General features: G+C 44.5%; 1 protein-coding gene across 2 annotated transcripts in view; it reads left to right on the top strand.

Moving 5' to 3' along the window:
* The window catches only part of Bet3 (blocked early in transport 3), a 144,992-nt gene extending 129,434 nt beyond the window's left edge, over positions 1–15,558 (top strand). For both annotated transcript variants that reach the window (XM_068385666.1, XM_068385665.1), the window contains exon 4: positions 14,814–15,558. In XM_068385666.1, coding sequence (XP_068241767.1) covers positions 14,814–14,933 — 120 coding nt within the window. In that variant the 3' untranslated portion in view covers positions 14,934–15,558. The remainder of the gene's footprint in view (positions 1–14,813) is intronic.
* Positions 15,559–17,813: the final 2,255 nt, after the last annotated feature.

Raw genomic sequence — 17,813 nt, 5'->3', positions numbered from 1 at the left:
GAAAGGTTGTTTCCCCCTTCCGAGGGAGAACTGCCTGCATCTTAATCACTTCACAGACTCTGACTGCTGTTGCTGTCTTCGCCTAGACTACACTCCCCCCTTGCAGAGTCTCTCTTCCTTCGGCGGCGGAGCATAGTCTTAGGCAAGTCTCTCCTGCGAAGTGTTTGCCTCTCTCGTACACGAGAGGGGCCACTCATAGAGACTCCTCTTTGGAGGAGCGCTATTGCTGAAGGTCAGCTATTGCTGAAGGTCAGCTTGCTGGTCCACCGGCCCTCATACCGTCATCAATTCCAGCTGCAGTTAGTCCTTGGACTTCAGCGCAAACTTACTCTGCAGTTAGTCCTTGGACTTTGATCCTGGACTCTTCTGTGGATCGTTCCTGCTCACCAACAATCTCCTGCACCTGTGCGCCAGCTCTCTCCTGCACCTGGGCGCCAGTGCTTTCCTACGCGCCCGCGCTCTCATGCGCGCCATTGCTTCCGTAAGCGCCCGCAGTCTTCCCTGCGCCCGCGCCAGCACCAACAATCTTTTCACGCGCACCAGCAGTCTTCCGTACGTACCAGCAGTCTTCCGCGCGCGCGCCAGCAGTGTTCCGTACGTACCAGCAGTCTTCCGTACGTACCAGCAGTCTTCCGCGCGCACGTGCCCACCACGCAATCGTGTGCCCATGCACCTGCCCATGCGCAACCAGTCACGCGCTTCTGTGCATTCTAGGGAGACTGCACAAAACTCTACACAGTGCCTTACTGCGCGCCAGCGCTCACCTGCACTCTCAGATCCAGCACCCTCCTGTTCGCTTGCGCTCTCAGATCCAGCGCTCGCCAATGCGCCAACTCTTCACGAAGAGCCAGCGCTCTTCTGTGCTCTCCTGCGCTGTCAGACCAGCGCTCTCCTGTGAAGTTGCTGTCTCAAATCTAATGCGCCAGCTCTTGCCAAAGAGCCAGTGCTTGCAGATCCAATGCTCGCCACTGCTCCAGCTCTTGCCAAAAAGCCAGTGCTCACCTGCGCTTCAACAGAAACTGAGCACCACTGTGTTCCATTGCTCCAGTACTCTCCTGTACACTTGCACAATAGGCAAAAGGATAAAACTTTTTGGACAGGTCACCATTGCCCCATTCCTCTCCCCGCAAACGCATAACATGGCCGCCGGAAAAAGAGGAAAGAGGCTTCACAGAAGGATTCAAGATCCCGAAGATTCCATCTTCCAAGGGGAATCAAAACGGGGAATCCTTGGTCCCTGTCTCTTCTGAAGTTTTTTTTTTTTGACAGTACCACTGTCAGCAAACAAGAAAGCATCAACAGACTGATCGCTAGATCACTGTTTGCTGATGGCTAGTTCATTGTTTGCTGATCGCTAGCTCGCCGATCACCAGATCGCCAATGGCTAGCTTAGCTCTGATCATTGACCTCTAGTCCCTCCAATGACTAACGATCTCAGTAGCGTGCCGATCACCGATTGCTAGTCAATAACCAGTCATCAGCTTGCTGATCACTAGATCACCGATGGGCAGCTCTTTCTTTGATCACCGAACTCAGCTTGCTGATCTCTGACCAGCCCATCGTCAGCTTGCTGATCTCTGACCAACCAGGAGGGACCATAGTCAGCTTGCTGATCTCTAGCTCACCGATCACCGGTCCGCGATCGATCGCTGATCATCAGTGGCTTACCATCACCAACTGACTAGAATTAAACCATTCTGCTGTCTCTCAGGGCTCTCAAAGCAGATTACCAACTCATTATTGCCAACCTACCTTGGCTGACTGACCAGACAGCCTTCATCTGCCTGTCAGTTACCATCTTCGGCTTGCAGACCGCCGATTCACCGATCATCGACTTACTAGTCAACCTCTGCCCGAAGTTCCCTAGATCAGAAGGTATACAACACACTTTTTGCTACTGGCCATTCGCCACCACACCAATCCACTAAAGTGATTGGCAAACGATCGACAACCCTCATCAGCGGCTTGTCGGTAGGGGACTACTTGCGAGCACTCTCCAACTGCACAGTAACCACGATACCCAACCGTTAACCGTTGATTAACATTTGCCAGACTGATTCTACTCTATGGAATAGCATTAATCCCATCTGGGTGCATGGTAGGGTTGTGTTGCCTTCCTTCCATCAGTTAAAGGGATTCTCTCTCAGGGAAGAATCTTTACACAGGGTATCGCATCCGATCCTTTACGCCACGAGTTAAGACCCCAGTGTCAACAATCTCCCATGTGAAAGGATCCGCAAGGAGCTGTCCCTTTGGGTCGATGTCCACACCATGTTGGAGTTTGGACAAGGGCTAAGACCTCAGGTCTTCATTTGCACATTGGACCTAAAGGACACATACGTCCAGGCCCAAACCATCCATCTAGGAGGGATTGAAGATTCAGTCTAGACAAACAAGAAATACCAGTTCAGGGCACTGTGCTTCGGTCTTTCCACTACACCCATCCTGGTCTCACAGGATCGGTTTCTGTCTCCTCCGTTTCTGGACGACTGACTGACTTTAGCAGACTTGGTGACAACCTTGCATTAGCACCGGAACTTCTGAAGTCTTTTTTACCAAGATCCAGTGATCAAGGTAAACCTGTGGAAGTCTTCCCTACTTCCCTCTCAGAAGACTGGTGTATCTGGGAATGATTCTAGACACCAATCTCCACAAAACATTCTCAAAACGAGAACTCCCATCCCAGAGTGACTTGAGTCCGATTGGAATCAGGCCCTCGATCCCCCAGACATTCTGACCCCCATGGGACCAAAAGTTTGGACGAACCTCAAGGGATGGGTGTCAGTCGAGAATCTACGGAATGGTATAACCTTCTCATCCTTCCCCACCCCTTGGACTTAATGCTGTGCTTAGAACACATCAAAAGAAGAGAGGAGGGACCATAGTGCTGCACCACACGACCTCAGACCTCTGGACAGAGTCCAAAAGTAACTTCACTTAAAAAATCTCTTTAAGAGATGAAGGCCAACTTTCCGGTCCTTCAGCAGCCTCGTCGGTTCCTAACGGACTACTCAGTGATGTGATGGGCGTCAACATCACACACCACATGAGGCTCACAGCGTCAAGCAAGAAGGAACGTGTTCGCAGCCTCTTCCCATCTAACAGTATAAACACTAAGCTGGGCCAAAGTCCGTTCGGTGCCACTATCAGCCCGCTTCATTCCAGACTAGAGGAATGTGCTCGCCGACAATCTGTGCACAGCATCTCAGATAACGTATACCGAATGGTCTTGGGATCACCTTTTAGCCGACAAAGTCCCAACTTTACGGGGTCCTCCAACTAGGGATCTGTTCGCAACCCCCCTGAACCTAAGGCTGCTGTTTCTCCCCAGCCCTAGACCCCAAGGCTCTCTGGCAAAAAGCAGGCCAACAACGGTGGGTACAACAATGACGCTTACGTTTCGTCCCTGTTTTGTCTGGAGAAAGGCACTCAGGAAGGCTAGAACATCGGTCAGCCTCTCAAGGACTCTCATAGCTTCGCTATGGTATTACGCAGAATGGTTTCGAAACCTTCTGCAGTTCCTGATAGTCTCCAAGAGAACCCTCTCCACATCACAGGCAACCACTCTTCAACACCTACTACAAGTTATGGCTTTGCTACGATTGTACGCCTGGAGACTACCCAGTACCTCCTCTCTCACAGAGGCTTTTCGCAGTAAGTTGCAAAAAGGTTGTCTAGATATCTGAGGAATTCCTCAGCATCAGTCTACCAGGCAGTATAACGTCTTCTGTGGTTGGTGTCATGGGAAAGAGTGTCTCTCCCCTCGATACCTCTATTCCAGCAATAGCGGAATCCTCGAGTATATGCAAGGGGAAAAGACCCCCCTTTTCAGTTTTAACAGATAAAGACGATCACTCAACCTTGAGCCTTCACCTTCAAACTGAAAGGAAGGGACATCTTCTCATCGCTAGACCTTTCCTAACTCATACGGACCTACAACTTGCGTTTCCCCAGTCGGAATTGTGACCTTCCTCTCGGAACATGGTTCAAATTCTCCGGTCTCTAAAGAGACCTTATGTTCCTCTTCACCAGGCAACAAATTTTCACCTGGTTAAGAAGACAGTGTTCCTACACATTCTGACAGCAGCCATATAAGTCAAGGAACTTCATGGTCTCTCTTTCGACATCGCCAATTAATGAGAAGGGTGAAAGGCAACGTTCAGTTTCGTCCCCAAGTATGTCGCCAGACACAGTCTCCAGAGGTGATGGATCCTACACAAGTCTCCACTCGGTAACGGACGATCCAGATTATCCGTTACTATACCCAGGATTAGGTATGAGACTCTACCTTAATGAGAATGGCAACAGCCCATCCGGGTCCCTTCTCTTGTCATCAGCCCTGGGAGAGACTAAAGGAGGATCATCAAAACATCATCCCTGCTGGATTCACAGAGTCATCAATTATGCCCTGAATCCAGAACGACATGACGACTCACGATGTCAGGGGCATAGCTATGCCCCTGGCCCTTCTAAGCAGATTACTCTGTGCCACAGGTTTTACAAGAAAGGGTGTGAATGCTCCAGATGACTTTCACAACCTTTCTCCTGCAAGACGTGACCCCCAGGAGCTCGATACGATCTCTATCGGTCCTCGTGTGCCTGCACTCTTCGTCAGCACAGGAAGGACCAAGAGGAGGGTCACCAAGAACACCATATCAGCATGGATTTGCAAGGTCATAGACCATGCACTGAATCCAGACCCTCCTCCATGTTGCTCCAGAGCTCATGATGTCAGGGGCGTAGCTAAATCCCTGGCATTCAAAAGAAACTTCTCAGTGACGCAGGTTCTTCAAGCTGGGGTTTGGAAACGTCAAACTACGTTCACATTCCACTAACTGCAAGACGTGACTCATAGAAGACTCGATACGTTTTCTATAGGTCCTATGGTGGTTGCACAACAGCTGGTTTAAAACCTCAAGCTCCTTATTGGACAAGTAGCAGAAGGTTGAGGGCATTGTTACCCGTTTTTTTAGTGCGTGAATGAAAAGGTTTGACTGGCTCTTATTCTTTTCTTCATCCTCTCCTTTCTTGGGGAAAGCAGCATCCTGGGTTCTCTGGACAAGATGACCTCAAACCACTGCAGGTAAACCATGCTCCCTTGTGTACCTAGTATTAAAACTAATACTGTTGCGTCCACATACCCTAGCGAGGTGGTATTGGGAAAGTCTTGGTTACAACAGTTTTTCCTTCCAAAGACTAAGGAATAACTTTACCTTGACGGTCACACTTCTATATATCTCAACACACAGCTTGCGTAGGCCGCGGACCTTGCGTAGCAAGGTTTTAGCGAGGTGCAGGGACTCCTTATTGTTGAGTACTGACATACTCAGATAAGGAGCCCCCGGATAAAGCCAAAAGTTAGATTGGCAGGGACGTCCACCCTTCCTAATGGGTGAGTCATCCCTGATAAATAGCATGGTTTGTATTCCAGTTACGGAACAAATGACAAATTCGTAGATAGTTTGTATTTTTCCTAGCGATACAAACATTAGCTATTTATACAAACTTGCCCGCCAGCCCTATCCCCCTTGAAGTCCTACCTCCAAGGAAAGTGAACTAAATCACAGGTGTGTGAGCAGGAGTGGTAGGAAGCTCCCCACCCACTAACCAGCGGTGTGGGTAGTTAACCCTCGCTAAATTTTAATGGCTTGTCATTTCAGCTCCGCCGAAAGTAATACCCCTAATAAATAACTACGGTTTGTATCCTTAGGAAAAATGCAAATTATCTACGAATTTGTCATGTTTAACATGGGTCAAAATAACCACTAAAGTTTACGACCAGTTATACAAATTTTATGACCAGGCTCAAAAGTACTTCTGTACATCATTGGAAATTGTAAGATGAGTATCACAATCATAGGGGAACTACTGAATGCCAGACTACAAACTATGGAACAGATGATTACTTTCAGTGTATGCATTCAGATGTTCTGCTTACAGATACTGTATTCTAAAACTTTAATTAATATAAGAATAGTAGAAACTGTGCAGTAATCAGCTCATTTATTCAATGGTTGTAACCTTATCAATTCTTGAACCTTTTCAAACGAATATCATCTCGCTAATTTATGAAAAAGAACAGGTAATTTATGAGTTAAGAAATACATTTTCTTTATAAGGAAAACTAAGGAAAAATACTGTAAACCTTTTAATCTACACCTATGTAAAGATATTAATCAAATTGTTTTTAATTATGCGGTGTGTACAAACATTTTTTAATTGCTTTCAATGTCCAAATTTTCCAAAACATGCAAGTACTCGAGCTTAGAAAATTGTAAGAAACATCCTTCCATCTTTCTGTCTTATGAAGCCTTTTTCTTTTGATTCCATCTCTCCTTTTATCTTATGATTCCTTATTTCAAAATTTGTAAAACATTTGTTCTGGTGTAAATACAAACCCTCTGCTATTTATAGGGGTATACTTTCAGCATAGCTGAGAGACGAGCCATAATAATTTTAGTGAGGGATAACTACCCCATCCGCTAGTTAGCGGGTGAGGGGTGGAGTAGACTGGCTAACCCGCTCACTCACACCTCTCGGCTGAGTAACCACTTTACTTTTTGGCTCGGTAGAGGACAGACATGCTGCCGTTCTCTCCCGTAAAGACTTGCCTTGATTGTTTTTCTGTCATTTTTTTCTCTTGTGCGTGTTTTCATTTACCTTATACTGTACATATATATGCGTGTATATATGTATAAATGGAGATATACTTTTATGTTGTTAGATACTTGTAGCTTTAATTACTGTTGACAACTTACCCGGCGGCCTCCGCGGTAAGGGAGTTGTCGTTGTGTTGATACTACTCCCCTACCTTGCTGCCCTCCCCTGTATTGATGGTCGGCAGGTTCTCAACACTCCCATGTGTTTGTTTCATTACTTGAGTTAAAGTGTATAACAGTTCAGCTCCCTTTCAAGGAATTATCTTACAAGAAAGGTGACTTATTCCCTGAACGGTTCATGTTGTGCATCGAAGCATGAATTGTAATTAATCACAACTTTTATTTTCTTTTCTACAGATAGCAGCGACGTAGAACACAAGGCCGATGGCGATGGCCGCCCTGTTCATTATCCTGCGCTTCACGTGGTAGCTTGTGAGCTGCCCACGTTACGAGGTAGCAATCGCTGTCAACCTTCAACTTGAACAAAGCTCGTTGATGGGAAGCATAGTTTGCTGCTAGGAGGTTCGCCTCCAGGGGTATAGAACCTTTCCTTACGAGGGAGTGTTAACCTTTCCCGGAGTTGGGTTGCCCCCCTTCCAAGGGAGAGCTTCCCCACTTCAGCCGTTCAGCAACCTTCCTCCTTTCGGGAAGAATTGCGGACAGTTCGATGAGTTTTGCTTCTGCTATCTCGTCGCCGAAGACTGTGCTTCTTCCCCTTGAACTGGGGAAAAGCAAGTCTAAGGCTTATTCCTCCTTCGAGGGGAACTTGTCTCTCTCGTGAACGAGAGAGATTGTTACGCCTACGCGTTTTTCCCATAGAGCTGGGAGAAAGCTTGTCTTAGGCGATGTCCTCCTTCGGGAGGACTTCTCTCTCGTTCGTGAGAGAGATATTATTACGCCTATGCTTTTTTCCCATAGAGCTGGGAGAAAGCTTGCCTTAGGCGATCTCCTTCGAGAGAACTTTCCTCTTGTTCGCGAGAGATAAGTTGTAGGAGTTTGCTGATCCACCAGGGGCAGTGGCAGAGCTTTCTCCAAAGCAGGTTTCCCCTTAAGGAGAAAGAGTCTCGTTCTCCAGAGAAGACCGCCTCTGGGCATCAGTGGTCCCCCTTTATGCTTATGGTTCTCCTCCAGGGGCGGAGCGAGAGGCTCATCTCAAGCGACGTTCTCCTTTGGGAGAAGAAACCTCCCCTGCAGAAGTGTTATCTTTAGATCTTTGAACCTGCTGGTTCTCCTTGATCCTTCGTGGTCTCGTTACGATCACCCCTTGGGCTGGTGTGATCATGAGCCTTCGGGCTCTCGTCATGTTGATCCTGCGGGTTCTCATGACAGTAGAGGTCCTTTGGGACTCCGTCGCGCTGATCCTTCTGACTCACGCGACTTGAAACCTTCGGGTTTCAGTTACGCTGAACCTTCGGGCTCTCGTAACGATGGTAACGTTGAGCCTTCGGGACCTCGTGCCATCAATCACGCTGACCTTTCGGGGTCTCGTGACAGGAACTTCGGTTCCTCGTTACGCTGACCCTTTGGGGTCTCGTAACATTAGTTACGCTGAACCCTTGGGCTATCGTAACTTTAGTTACGCTGAACCCTTGGGGTCTTGTAACTTTAGTCACTCTGACACTTCGGTGTTTTGTGACAGGGAAACATCGGTTTCTTGTTGCGCTGACCCTTCGGGGTCTCTCAATAGGCTACGTTAGGCCTTTGGTCTCTCGTGCGTTTAGTCACGCTAACCCTTCGAGGGCTCGTGACAGAGGATTTCAGTTTCTCGTTGCACTAACCCTCCGGGGTCTCGCAACACAGTACACGCTGAACCTTCGGGTTCTCGTGACCCTACTCATTACTCGTATGACAGAGTGTTTTCGGACTCTCGGTGTGTTGAGTGTTCGTGCTCACACAACTTACGCTACCGTGAACCTTCTGGTGAGTGTAGCAATAAGTTCTCTCCTAAGCACCTAGAGTTTTACTCTTATGACAGGGAGTTTTCGGACTCTCGTCACGCTGAGAGCTCGCACGCGCGCAACCAACTTGGCGCACACGACCAACCTTATGGGTGCAATCAGTTGAAGTGCGTGAACAACTCTTTTATACGCACGCGTAACCATCTCGGTGCGCGGCCGCTTGTCCATCTTGCTCCTTGAGCACTTGTCCATCTTGGTCCGTGCGCGCGCGGCGAAGTGTTCGTGTCCGTTCGACCATCTCGGTGTGTGCAACCAAAATTGCACGCATGTCAACCATCATCAAGAGTTTTACTCTTATGACAGAGAATTTTCAAACTCGTGGTGCTAAGTGTTGGCGTGCGCACGTAACCATGTCGGTACGCGCTCGCGCGTGTAACCATCTCAGTTCGCGTGAGCGCTCTAGAGTTTTACTCTTATGACAGAGTTTTCGAACTCATTGCTCGAAGTGTTCGAACGCGCAAGAGTTTTACTCTCATGACAGAATTTTAGAATTCTCGTGGCGCGCATGACTATTTTGGTGCGTGCGGCCAACTTTACGTGCGTGACCATCGTCATCAAGAGTTTTACTCTTATGTCAGAAAGTCTTCTGACTCTCGTTACACAAAGGGTTCTCGCGCGCGACCATCGTCATCAAGAGTTTTACTCTTATGACAGAGAGTCTTCTGACTCTCATTGCGCAAGTGTTCGCGGGCGCAAAAACCCCAAGGGATGCCTCTGCCTAGGGGTTTCCGTCTCTCTACAGGTAACTATGACACAGTTCCTTTGGGTTCTGGTCTTGTGAACCTTGGTGGGTTCATCTATCACGATTCCTGAAGATTCCATTAGGAATCAGTGACAGAGTTCCTGCGGGTTCTCGTCACAACATCCCTTAGGGACGTGAGAAAGGAATTCACAAATAGATTCTGAACCCCTAGGTTCTCATCACGCCGAATCTCTCGGGTCCCGCGATCCAGAGTTTTTTTCTGAAAACTCTATGGTCGACCTCCCCCCTTTCCTATGGGATGGGTCCTCCAAAAGTGTGACTTAATATGTCACTCTACGCTCCCTGCTGATTACTATGTCATCTTCCCTCCACCCTCCCACTTCGAGTGGTTGGGTTAGCAGACGGAAATTAGCGGGGAATGAAAAATTCTTTACATTCCAGTTCATTTCCCCTGGCAGGCCTTGCCTGAATTAGACGGTAGTTTTCTCACTAGCGAGAAAGCGTTCGATGGCAACTCTTTGGGTAAGCGGCCAGTGGCAATTATGTCTGGTCTTCTTGAAGCAAACCCCCACATACGAGACTTCACCCTTTTCGGGAGACTCTTTCCTGAAAAGTTTTACAGAACTTCAACGGGTGTTGTTAAAACTTCATGAAGGCCGTAAGCCTTCCCAAAGCATGCGCTCTATTCAAGACAAAACCACGAGTTTATTGTCATAGACTTGGGTTCTACCGTTTGATTGAGTCGGCCACTCCCGTCATTGTACCTTGGGTACAACAACTTACTGTTTTACACGATAGACTTCTGAGACTGTCTATTCTACCCTTGAAGGGTTATTATTTCAAACAATTAGTCCCGAAGTAGCAGTGTTAGCTTATGTTTTAGGACGATAGCAACATCATGGGCAGCTTTTCATTACGTTTACGAACGTTTCAAACCCCGCCCACGGGGAACCAGACATCCTTGTCTGTGCATGAATGCTGGCTAACTCCTCCCATAAAGAGAAGGGGCAAACCAAAGGAGAAATGATCGCTTCTATAACTGTATATTTTGTTTGAGAACATGTGCGCTCTCATTCAAAAAATTATTACAGCTAGTCAACGATAAAAAATTCCTCGGGCAATAATGTTGCGATTCGTCGCACATACATTATTCCCGCAACCGGATTCGTTGCAAACATTTCCTGAAGGCAGAGATTACACATGCGCTAGCACAGACGGGCAAGTACATATGCGTGCAAGCGATCTTTCTGCCAATAAAGGGTATATGCATCTTGCAATTAGAACTCCGTTCTATTAACCCTTTTACCCCCAAAGGACCTACTGGTACGTTTCACAAAAGCCATCCCTTTACCCCCATGGACGTACCGGTACGTCCTCGCAAAAAAATGCTATAAAAATTTTTTTTTTTTATATTTTTGATAATTTTTTGAGAAAATTCAGGCATTTTCCAAGAGAATGAGACCAACCTGACCTCTCTATGACAAAAATTAAGGCTGTTAGAGCAATTTAAAAAAATATACTGCTAAATGTGCTGAGAAAAAAATAACCCCCTGGGGGTTAAGGGTTGGAAATTTCCAAATAGCCTGGGGGTTAAAGGGTTAAGTTGTATAGTTATAGCCTTTACTGAAACCAGGTTATTCAGTACATTACTTGGCTACTTTCCTGTAACCAAACACAGCATTTACGTTCTGCCGCCTTATAGGCATTTTTTCCTTTCTCCCGATCGAAAGTCTTAGTCTCCTACAAAGGCTTTGGCTGGAAACTTCTCTTAAGCATATCTGCTCCCTAGTAGGGAACATTTAATATAAATGCACGTTTACCAATCAGAGACGGAGAAGTACGAATGTTTTTGTCCTAGGAAAAACTTCTGTCACGAACGTTTTCAACGCTCTCCAACTGAGTTCCGGACACGACTTTTAAGTCGAGCTACGCATGTATGCTTGTCATGCTCACAGTTCGGTGTTACTACTCCGTAATAGACTTATGCTTATTACCCATCCATCAATAGATTGAAGATACGTCTCAATCCCCTCTTGGGGTTGGTTGGATGTGTTCGGTAATTACCGTACAGTCTCCTGTCCGGAAAGCGATCTCTATGGAGATTCGCCCTTATAACAGAAGCTGTACTGATTAACTGGTTTACCGTTTGGTATCGGTGTTATTCGGCCAACCACACTAGATTGGTGGCAGTTGGAGGGAAGAGAGGCTGTTCCTCTTCATTGCAAGAATGTGCAAATAGTTACACGTCTCGACATCACCTCGAGATGTGTTTATTGCTATGCAATCCCCCCCCTCACTGCTGGACGAACCGTGGATAGTGGGTGGCAGACGAAAGCTTCTGCAAAGGGGCCTATCTTCTCGTCTTCCCTCTGGATCTAATGCTCTCTTTAATGCGTCAAAAGAGGGGTGGGCCATATGTTGCATCATTCCATCCTCGTCCGTTGGCCCAATTCAGAGAGGTACCAGCATTCACCTCTATTAGAGAACCATCTAGCAATACGAAGCCTCAGATGGACAGAGGACAACTAGTTGCCTCCATTGGCTGGCGTCATTCCTGGTACAAGAAATGTGCTTGCTGATAATCTGAACAGGACTACTCAGATAGTGAGCTTCTATTGTCTTTGAATCATCTTGTATCCAACAAAGTCTTAACTTTATGAGGTCCCCGAATGTGGTTATGCTCGCAACGGCTCCCGCTCAACCATTCCCCAGTCCCGGAACACCAGGCCCTCAAACAAGATGTATTCCAAGATCGGTGGGGCGGCCTAGAGGTGTGCTTTTTTTTCCCCCCCATTTGGTCTCGTGAGAAAGTCCTCAACCAATTCAGGATAAGCAAGATCTCACCAATGACTCTAATAGCTTTGCTATGGCATCGCGCAGAATGGTTCCCGGACCATCTGCACCTCCCGACGGAGTTCCGAGGGATCTTCCTCCACGACACGATCTTCCAAGCAGCCACATGCTAACACTTTCCTAAGCAGTGGCTTTGCTTTGACTTCACGCCTGGGATGGTCCTACACCGCCTCTCGCAACGAGTTGCGGAAAAGATGTCTAGGCACCTCAGACACTTTTCAGCGTGGATCTTCCAGGCGAAGTGTTTGGTCCTTTGTGACATGTCGAGGAAGGGAATTCCCTCCCATCGATGCCTTTACTTATACAAATTTGAGATAACTTGTTCCCCGTCGGATCTCAACCTCCTCCTGGGAACGCGGTTCGGGTCCTTCAGTCCCTGAAGGCCCCTCTCTACGATCCTTTATGCCAGGCAGCAGATCGCTACCTTACATTTGACCAAGACAGTTATTGTGTTGTATGATCCATCTTCTGATGTCTCCTACTCTAGGAGACGGGGAGAAATAATCCTCAGTGGCGTCCCTGATTTGAATGCCTAGGTGTTGTCCATTTTGGATAAAGAGTTTTCATTCAGTAACCGAAGACCCATCAACTGGGATTTTACCCAGTGAGGAGTCTGTGGTGTTACCTTAAAAGAACGACACCAGCTTGCCCCCGTGTGTTAGCACTGTTGACCAGCACGGGGAAGGTCAAGAGGATGATCACAAGGATTTCCTTCCCCTCTGGGATCAGAAGGCTGTTGAGGTTGCTCTCAATCTAGACCCTCCTCCATCCAAAGACCCAGAGCTCGTAATGTCAGTGGCGTTGCTACATCCCTGGCGTTCAAGAAATTACTGTGTGGCGCAGATACCGTTAGTGGGCATGTGAAAGCGTCAATCGACCTTCACAGCCCACTACCTGCAAAGATGTAACCCACAGGAACATGGAGACCATTTCCATCGGTCCTGTGGTGGTCGCCCAGCAAATGGTCTAAACACCTCAGGCTCCTGGATGGACAAGTAGCAGAGGGTTGAGGGCTGAGATTACCCGGATTAGTCTGGGGTAAATGAGTAAGAATGACTGGCTCGTTTTTTCCTTTCACCTTCTCCCCTCTGGGGAAAACAGCTCTGCAAGCCTCAGCATAGCTGACCTCACCTCGCTGCAGGTAACTCATTTCCCTTGTGCCTCCCAAGTATAGAATAATACTTTGTTACGTCCCCAATACCTTTTTGAGGGAGGGTATTGGGTAAGTCTTAATAACAATAGGTTTTGTACTCGAGTTCCTTTGTTAAAGACACGCCACACTGTTAGTTCCACTCACACACAAGCTTTTACAGGCCGCTATCAGTGCATTACCTCATATCGGCACTTGATTTTAGCGAGGGTAGGGTCCCTTCTTCTATCGATCACAGATAGAAATAGAGAGGACCCCGGGTCATGACCAAGGCCAGTTGGTGAGGCCTTCCTCCCTCCTAAGAGTAAATCACCCCTATAAATAGCGGAGGGTTTGTATTTACACCGGAACAAATAACAAATTTGTAAGTAATTTGTATTTTTCTTAGTATACAAACCTGGAGCTATTTATGCAAATTGGCCCGCCACCCTGTCCCCCGAGAAGTCCTGCCATAAAGCAAAGTGGTTACTCAGCCGAGAGGTGTGAGCGAGCGGGGTAGCTAGTCTACCCCACCCCCCACCCGTTAACTAGCGGATGGGGTAGTTATCCCTCACTAAAATTATCATGGCTCGTCTTTCAGCTACGCCGAAAGTATACCCCTATAAATAGCTCCAGGTTTGTATACTAGGAAAAATACAAATTACTTACAAATTTGTTGTTACTGATTGTGAGATTTTAAGCCAAGTAAGATTTTTTTTTTTTTTTTACGTATGCTGTTACTGATTCTGAGATTTAAGCCAAGAAAGCTTTTTATTGATCTTTGCTGTCCGCATTTACAACAATCCTCAGAGTGATCTTCTGGTGTCTAGTTTCCTCACTGGTTTGAATCAAGGGTAACTTGTTTAATCAGTTCCATTAGATTTTATTATAATATGTAGGCTAAAGGTTAGGCACTGGGACAGGTTTATTGGTTTTATTAGCTCTATCTTTATTTTACTTTTTGTAGTATGTCTTATCTTTGGTTGCATGTTAACCTTGCTCTATTTCTTGAGCCACCATTTTAACTGAATGAGTCTCCTTTCTCCTCAGGGGAAACTTTACAACATCTGTCAGGTCACCACTACAACAAATATTAAAACAATATATTGCTCTAATTGGTTTCTTTTTGTTATCTTGCAGTTTCAAAATTCTATCCTTATTTTTGCAGTTAATGTAATAATGTTTCTTTTTAGAGGCAGTTTTCCCTTCTTTTTTGGTTAATATCTTGCTCTTTTTTTATATATTTTTCTTGTGTCTAATACATATTTGCTTCATTAAGCAATATTTTACCATTGCTGAATAGGTATTCTTTGTAAAACCCACTTACTTAATGTTAGTAATACCCTTTGTTTTTGCATTCACCATCTAAATGCCTTGAAATTTACGTATACCATGTTATGATTGACGTGTATCAAGTTATTTTATCCAGTTGTATATTTATCAGCCTTAAATGTCTTGCTAAATTCTTTTGGCTATGACACTAACCACTGGATATTAAATCTCATCAACAGGTTCAGTTGGAGGTAATGGTGTGGTTTATTGCTGACCAGCTGAAAGGTGATAACGTTACTGAGATCAGAGTTAAGTTCATTAAGAGAATTGAAGATGCTATACCTGCAGGAGAAGATTAAGCCTGGTGACCTTTACTTTTATAGTATGCCACTGTCTTTTCAGGGTTATTGTAGGTTAGATGTGATATTTTTATTTACAGTATATTATCATGTTTAACAGTTTACTATTGTTGTTGTTATAATTTTCTTTGGCACTATTTGAATGTTAGGGATACTCATTCATTTGCAATCTTTTCTATTAAGCAGTTTTATTACAGTGTATATATAGTGCATTGTTCTATTTAAATGTTGATTCATTATTTCCTAATTAATAATTAATATTGCACCTGCATGTTGATGATTATTGCTATTAAATTACATTAAAGATTGTCAGATCTTTCTTTGTTATTTTTATGTACGTAATAAATATACCATTATTTAGTGTGGTATTTTGAATTGCATTATTTCATGTTATGATGGAAATACAAATGAATTGCTTTACTGTATATTAAAGACAATAGTCCAGGTGTTGCATTACTGCATTTTGGTTAATCCTGTTTGATTCACTGATATTGCAGCAAATCCCACAATTATCTCTATAATGCATCATGTAACATTTTTATTATATATGTTCCACTTTGTGACTACTCCTGTTCTGGCATGTCATTATTTTGATAATTATATGAATGGACCAAAGTTGAGGAAATAGTTGTACTTGTTATATTTAGGTGTAAAATCCACTATGAGTTATTTATTATGGGAAATGATTATTTTTAAAAGTCTTTCCTCAGTTGAGGTTAGTAGCTATAGCCCAATGGGGAATGTGGACTAAGCTACTGTTGTCATGCTGTCTAAAAGGATGTTTATGATCTTGGGAATCTGTCACAAAAAAGGCTTGCCTTGATTTCTAGTTTGTCAATGTAAAAAGTCTCTTGTCTTATTTTCCTAGAAGGGACTTTGATGTGGAGCTAAAGAATTTACCTCTACATCTTTTGACTTAACAACATTAGTAGTAACGTCCTCTCTACGTGACCAATATTTGATAAAATAACTCTTGCCGCAAAAGCTAGCCTATACGTAGGAGTCTTATATTAAAGATATGAGATGAACTCTTTAAAATTTGCCCTAATGTTCGACCTCATCTTATCTAAATGTCGTCTTATATGTGGAAATATACGGTATATCTCCCTAGTTTGTTCAAGCTATATTTTGTGAGGTTTGCAATGATGATAATCTGATATCATAATTCACAATCTGATATCAGCTAGAATTGGTCTTCATCCATAGTGCCTTACCTATAGAAGACTCACATGCTCTTTGCAGACTTGTAAATGTACTGTAATAGCTTAACAGAGGAACTAATGGTTTTTTATTTTAGTTGAAACCAGTGCAAAGGATAGGGAAGCCAAATGAAAAAGGAGGGGAAAAATAAGAGGTCTTAGTTTAAGATCAAGTTCTGCTTAATGTGTTTCCTTTTCCCCTGCTTGCCACAGCTGCCCCTCACTCCCCTTTGTACTACATCATCATTGCGTTAGTTAGTAGTTTAGTTATTCAGAATGCTTTGGTGGATTAACTAGGGAGACGAGATCGGTTGTTACAGATAAATCGTTTCTGGACATTAGGAAAGTTTGGGGAGAGTTGAGGATAGAATGTTCATGACTTCTCTGAACAAGAAGAGACTCTTCTCTCATAGCAATATTGTTGCTTGTTGCACTTAAACTTCCTCTTGATGCTAAAGCTAAAAAGTTTTTTAAAAACCCTCTACAGTATACTGTCCATTGTATCATTAAGAGGTCTTTTATTCATAGGTTATATGAACATCAATGGTATAGATATTTTTCTTGGTGTAAAGCAACGGAAGTCTCTGTGACAAATGCTGTTTTAAATATGATTCTCACGAGTGGACACCAGGAAGCAAAGTGACATTTTGAAGTTGCTTTCTCAAAAATCCCCATTTCTCCATAGTCGTTTAAAATAGTTGAAGACCATCAGGACTTCACTCTAACAAACATTCTGACCTAGATGCCGGCAAGACTCCTCAAACTTATAGGAGAATGCAATGACTGTCGTAACCTACTGTTCCATGTAGGAGGAAGGCTGTCCCATTTTATTAGGCTTGGGAAAACCTTCATCCTCAGCTGTGGTACTGTCTGTGGTCAGAGAGGGATATCGTATTCTTCTTTCCTCACTCCCCCCCCCCCATCTAAGGAAACAATGCCTATTTTTAAGTTACCCAAGCAATTCAGCAAATGCCCATTGTGTGTAAATTGCAAATCTCTTAGAGAAAAATGTAATACAAGATGTCTTAAATCTATTTTCAGAGTTTTACAACAGGTTATTACCAGTTCTTACCAGATTTTCACTGGAAATGTCCAAGACAGTCCAGGGTGCTGTAATAAAAGGAGTTTGGATGTTTTCGATAGACTTAATAGAGGCATAGTTCAACATTCCTGTTCATTAAAAACAAAGAATTTTGTTTGTGAACGGTTCGATTTAGAGAATATCCAAAAGTTCAAACTTGCAGCGAATGGTTTTATGTCGAACAGGCTGACATAAGTCTATCTTCATAGTTATAGGTGACATCTATTTTAACGTTGTTACTAATCTCGAGATCTTTTATATTCTTTATTAATTACTTCTCATTTAGTTTATTAATTTCCTTTCCTCATTGGGCTATTTTTTGCTCTTAAAATCCTTGGCCTTATAACATCATAGTTTCATCAACTAGGTATGTAGCACTCTGAGAGTGCAGATCTCCGCCACAGCAGCGTATTTCTCGAAACTAGCTTGCCTTCCTAGGATCAATTTAGTCTGTGTTATAGTCAGTGCAAACTTGGGGTTAAGGTTAGGTTTAATTCGGTCGACTTTGACCTTTGACCTAGGACTTTCAAAATTGAATCACTTCCAAATCTCAACATAACAATTAATCCCTAAAAGTTTCACTACTGTGAGTAAAATTGT

This window comes from Palaemon carinicauda, chromosome 13, assembly GCF_036898095.1.
Source record: "Palaemon carinicauda isolate YSFRI2023 chromosome 13, ASM3689809v2, whole genome shotgun sequence".
Taxonomy (NCBI): domain Eukaryota; kingdom Metazoa; phylum Arthropoda; class Malacostraca; order Decapoda; family Palaemonidae; genus Palaemon; species Palaemon carinicauda.
Note: the sequence above shows the minus strand (reverse complement) of the source record. Positions and strands in the feature narration are given on the sequence as shown.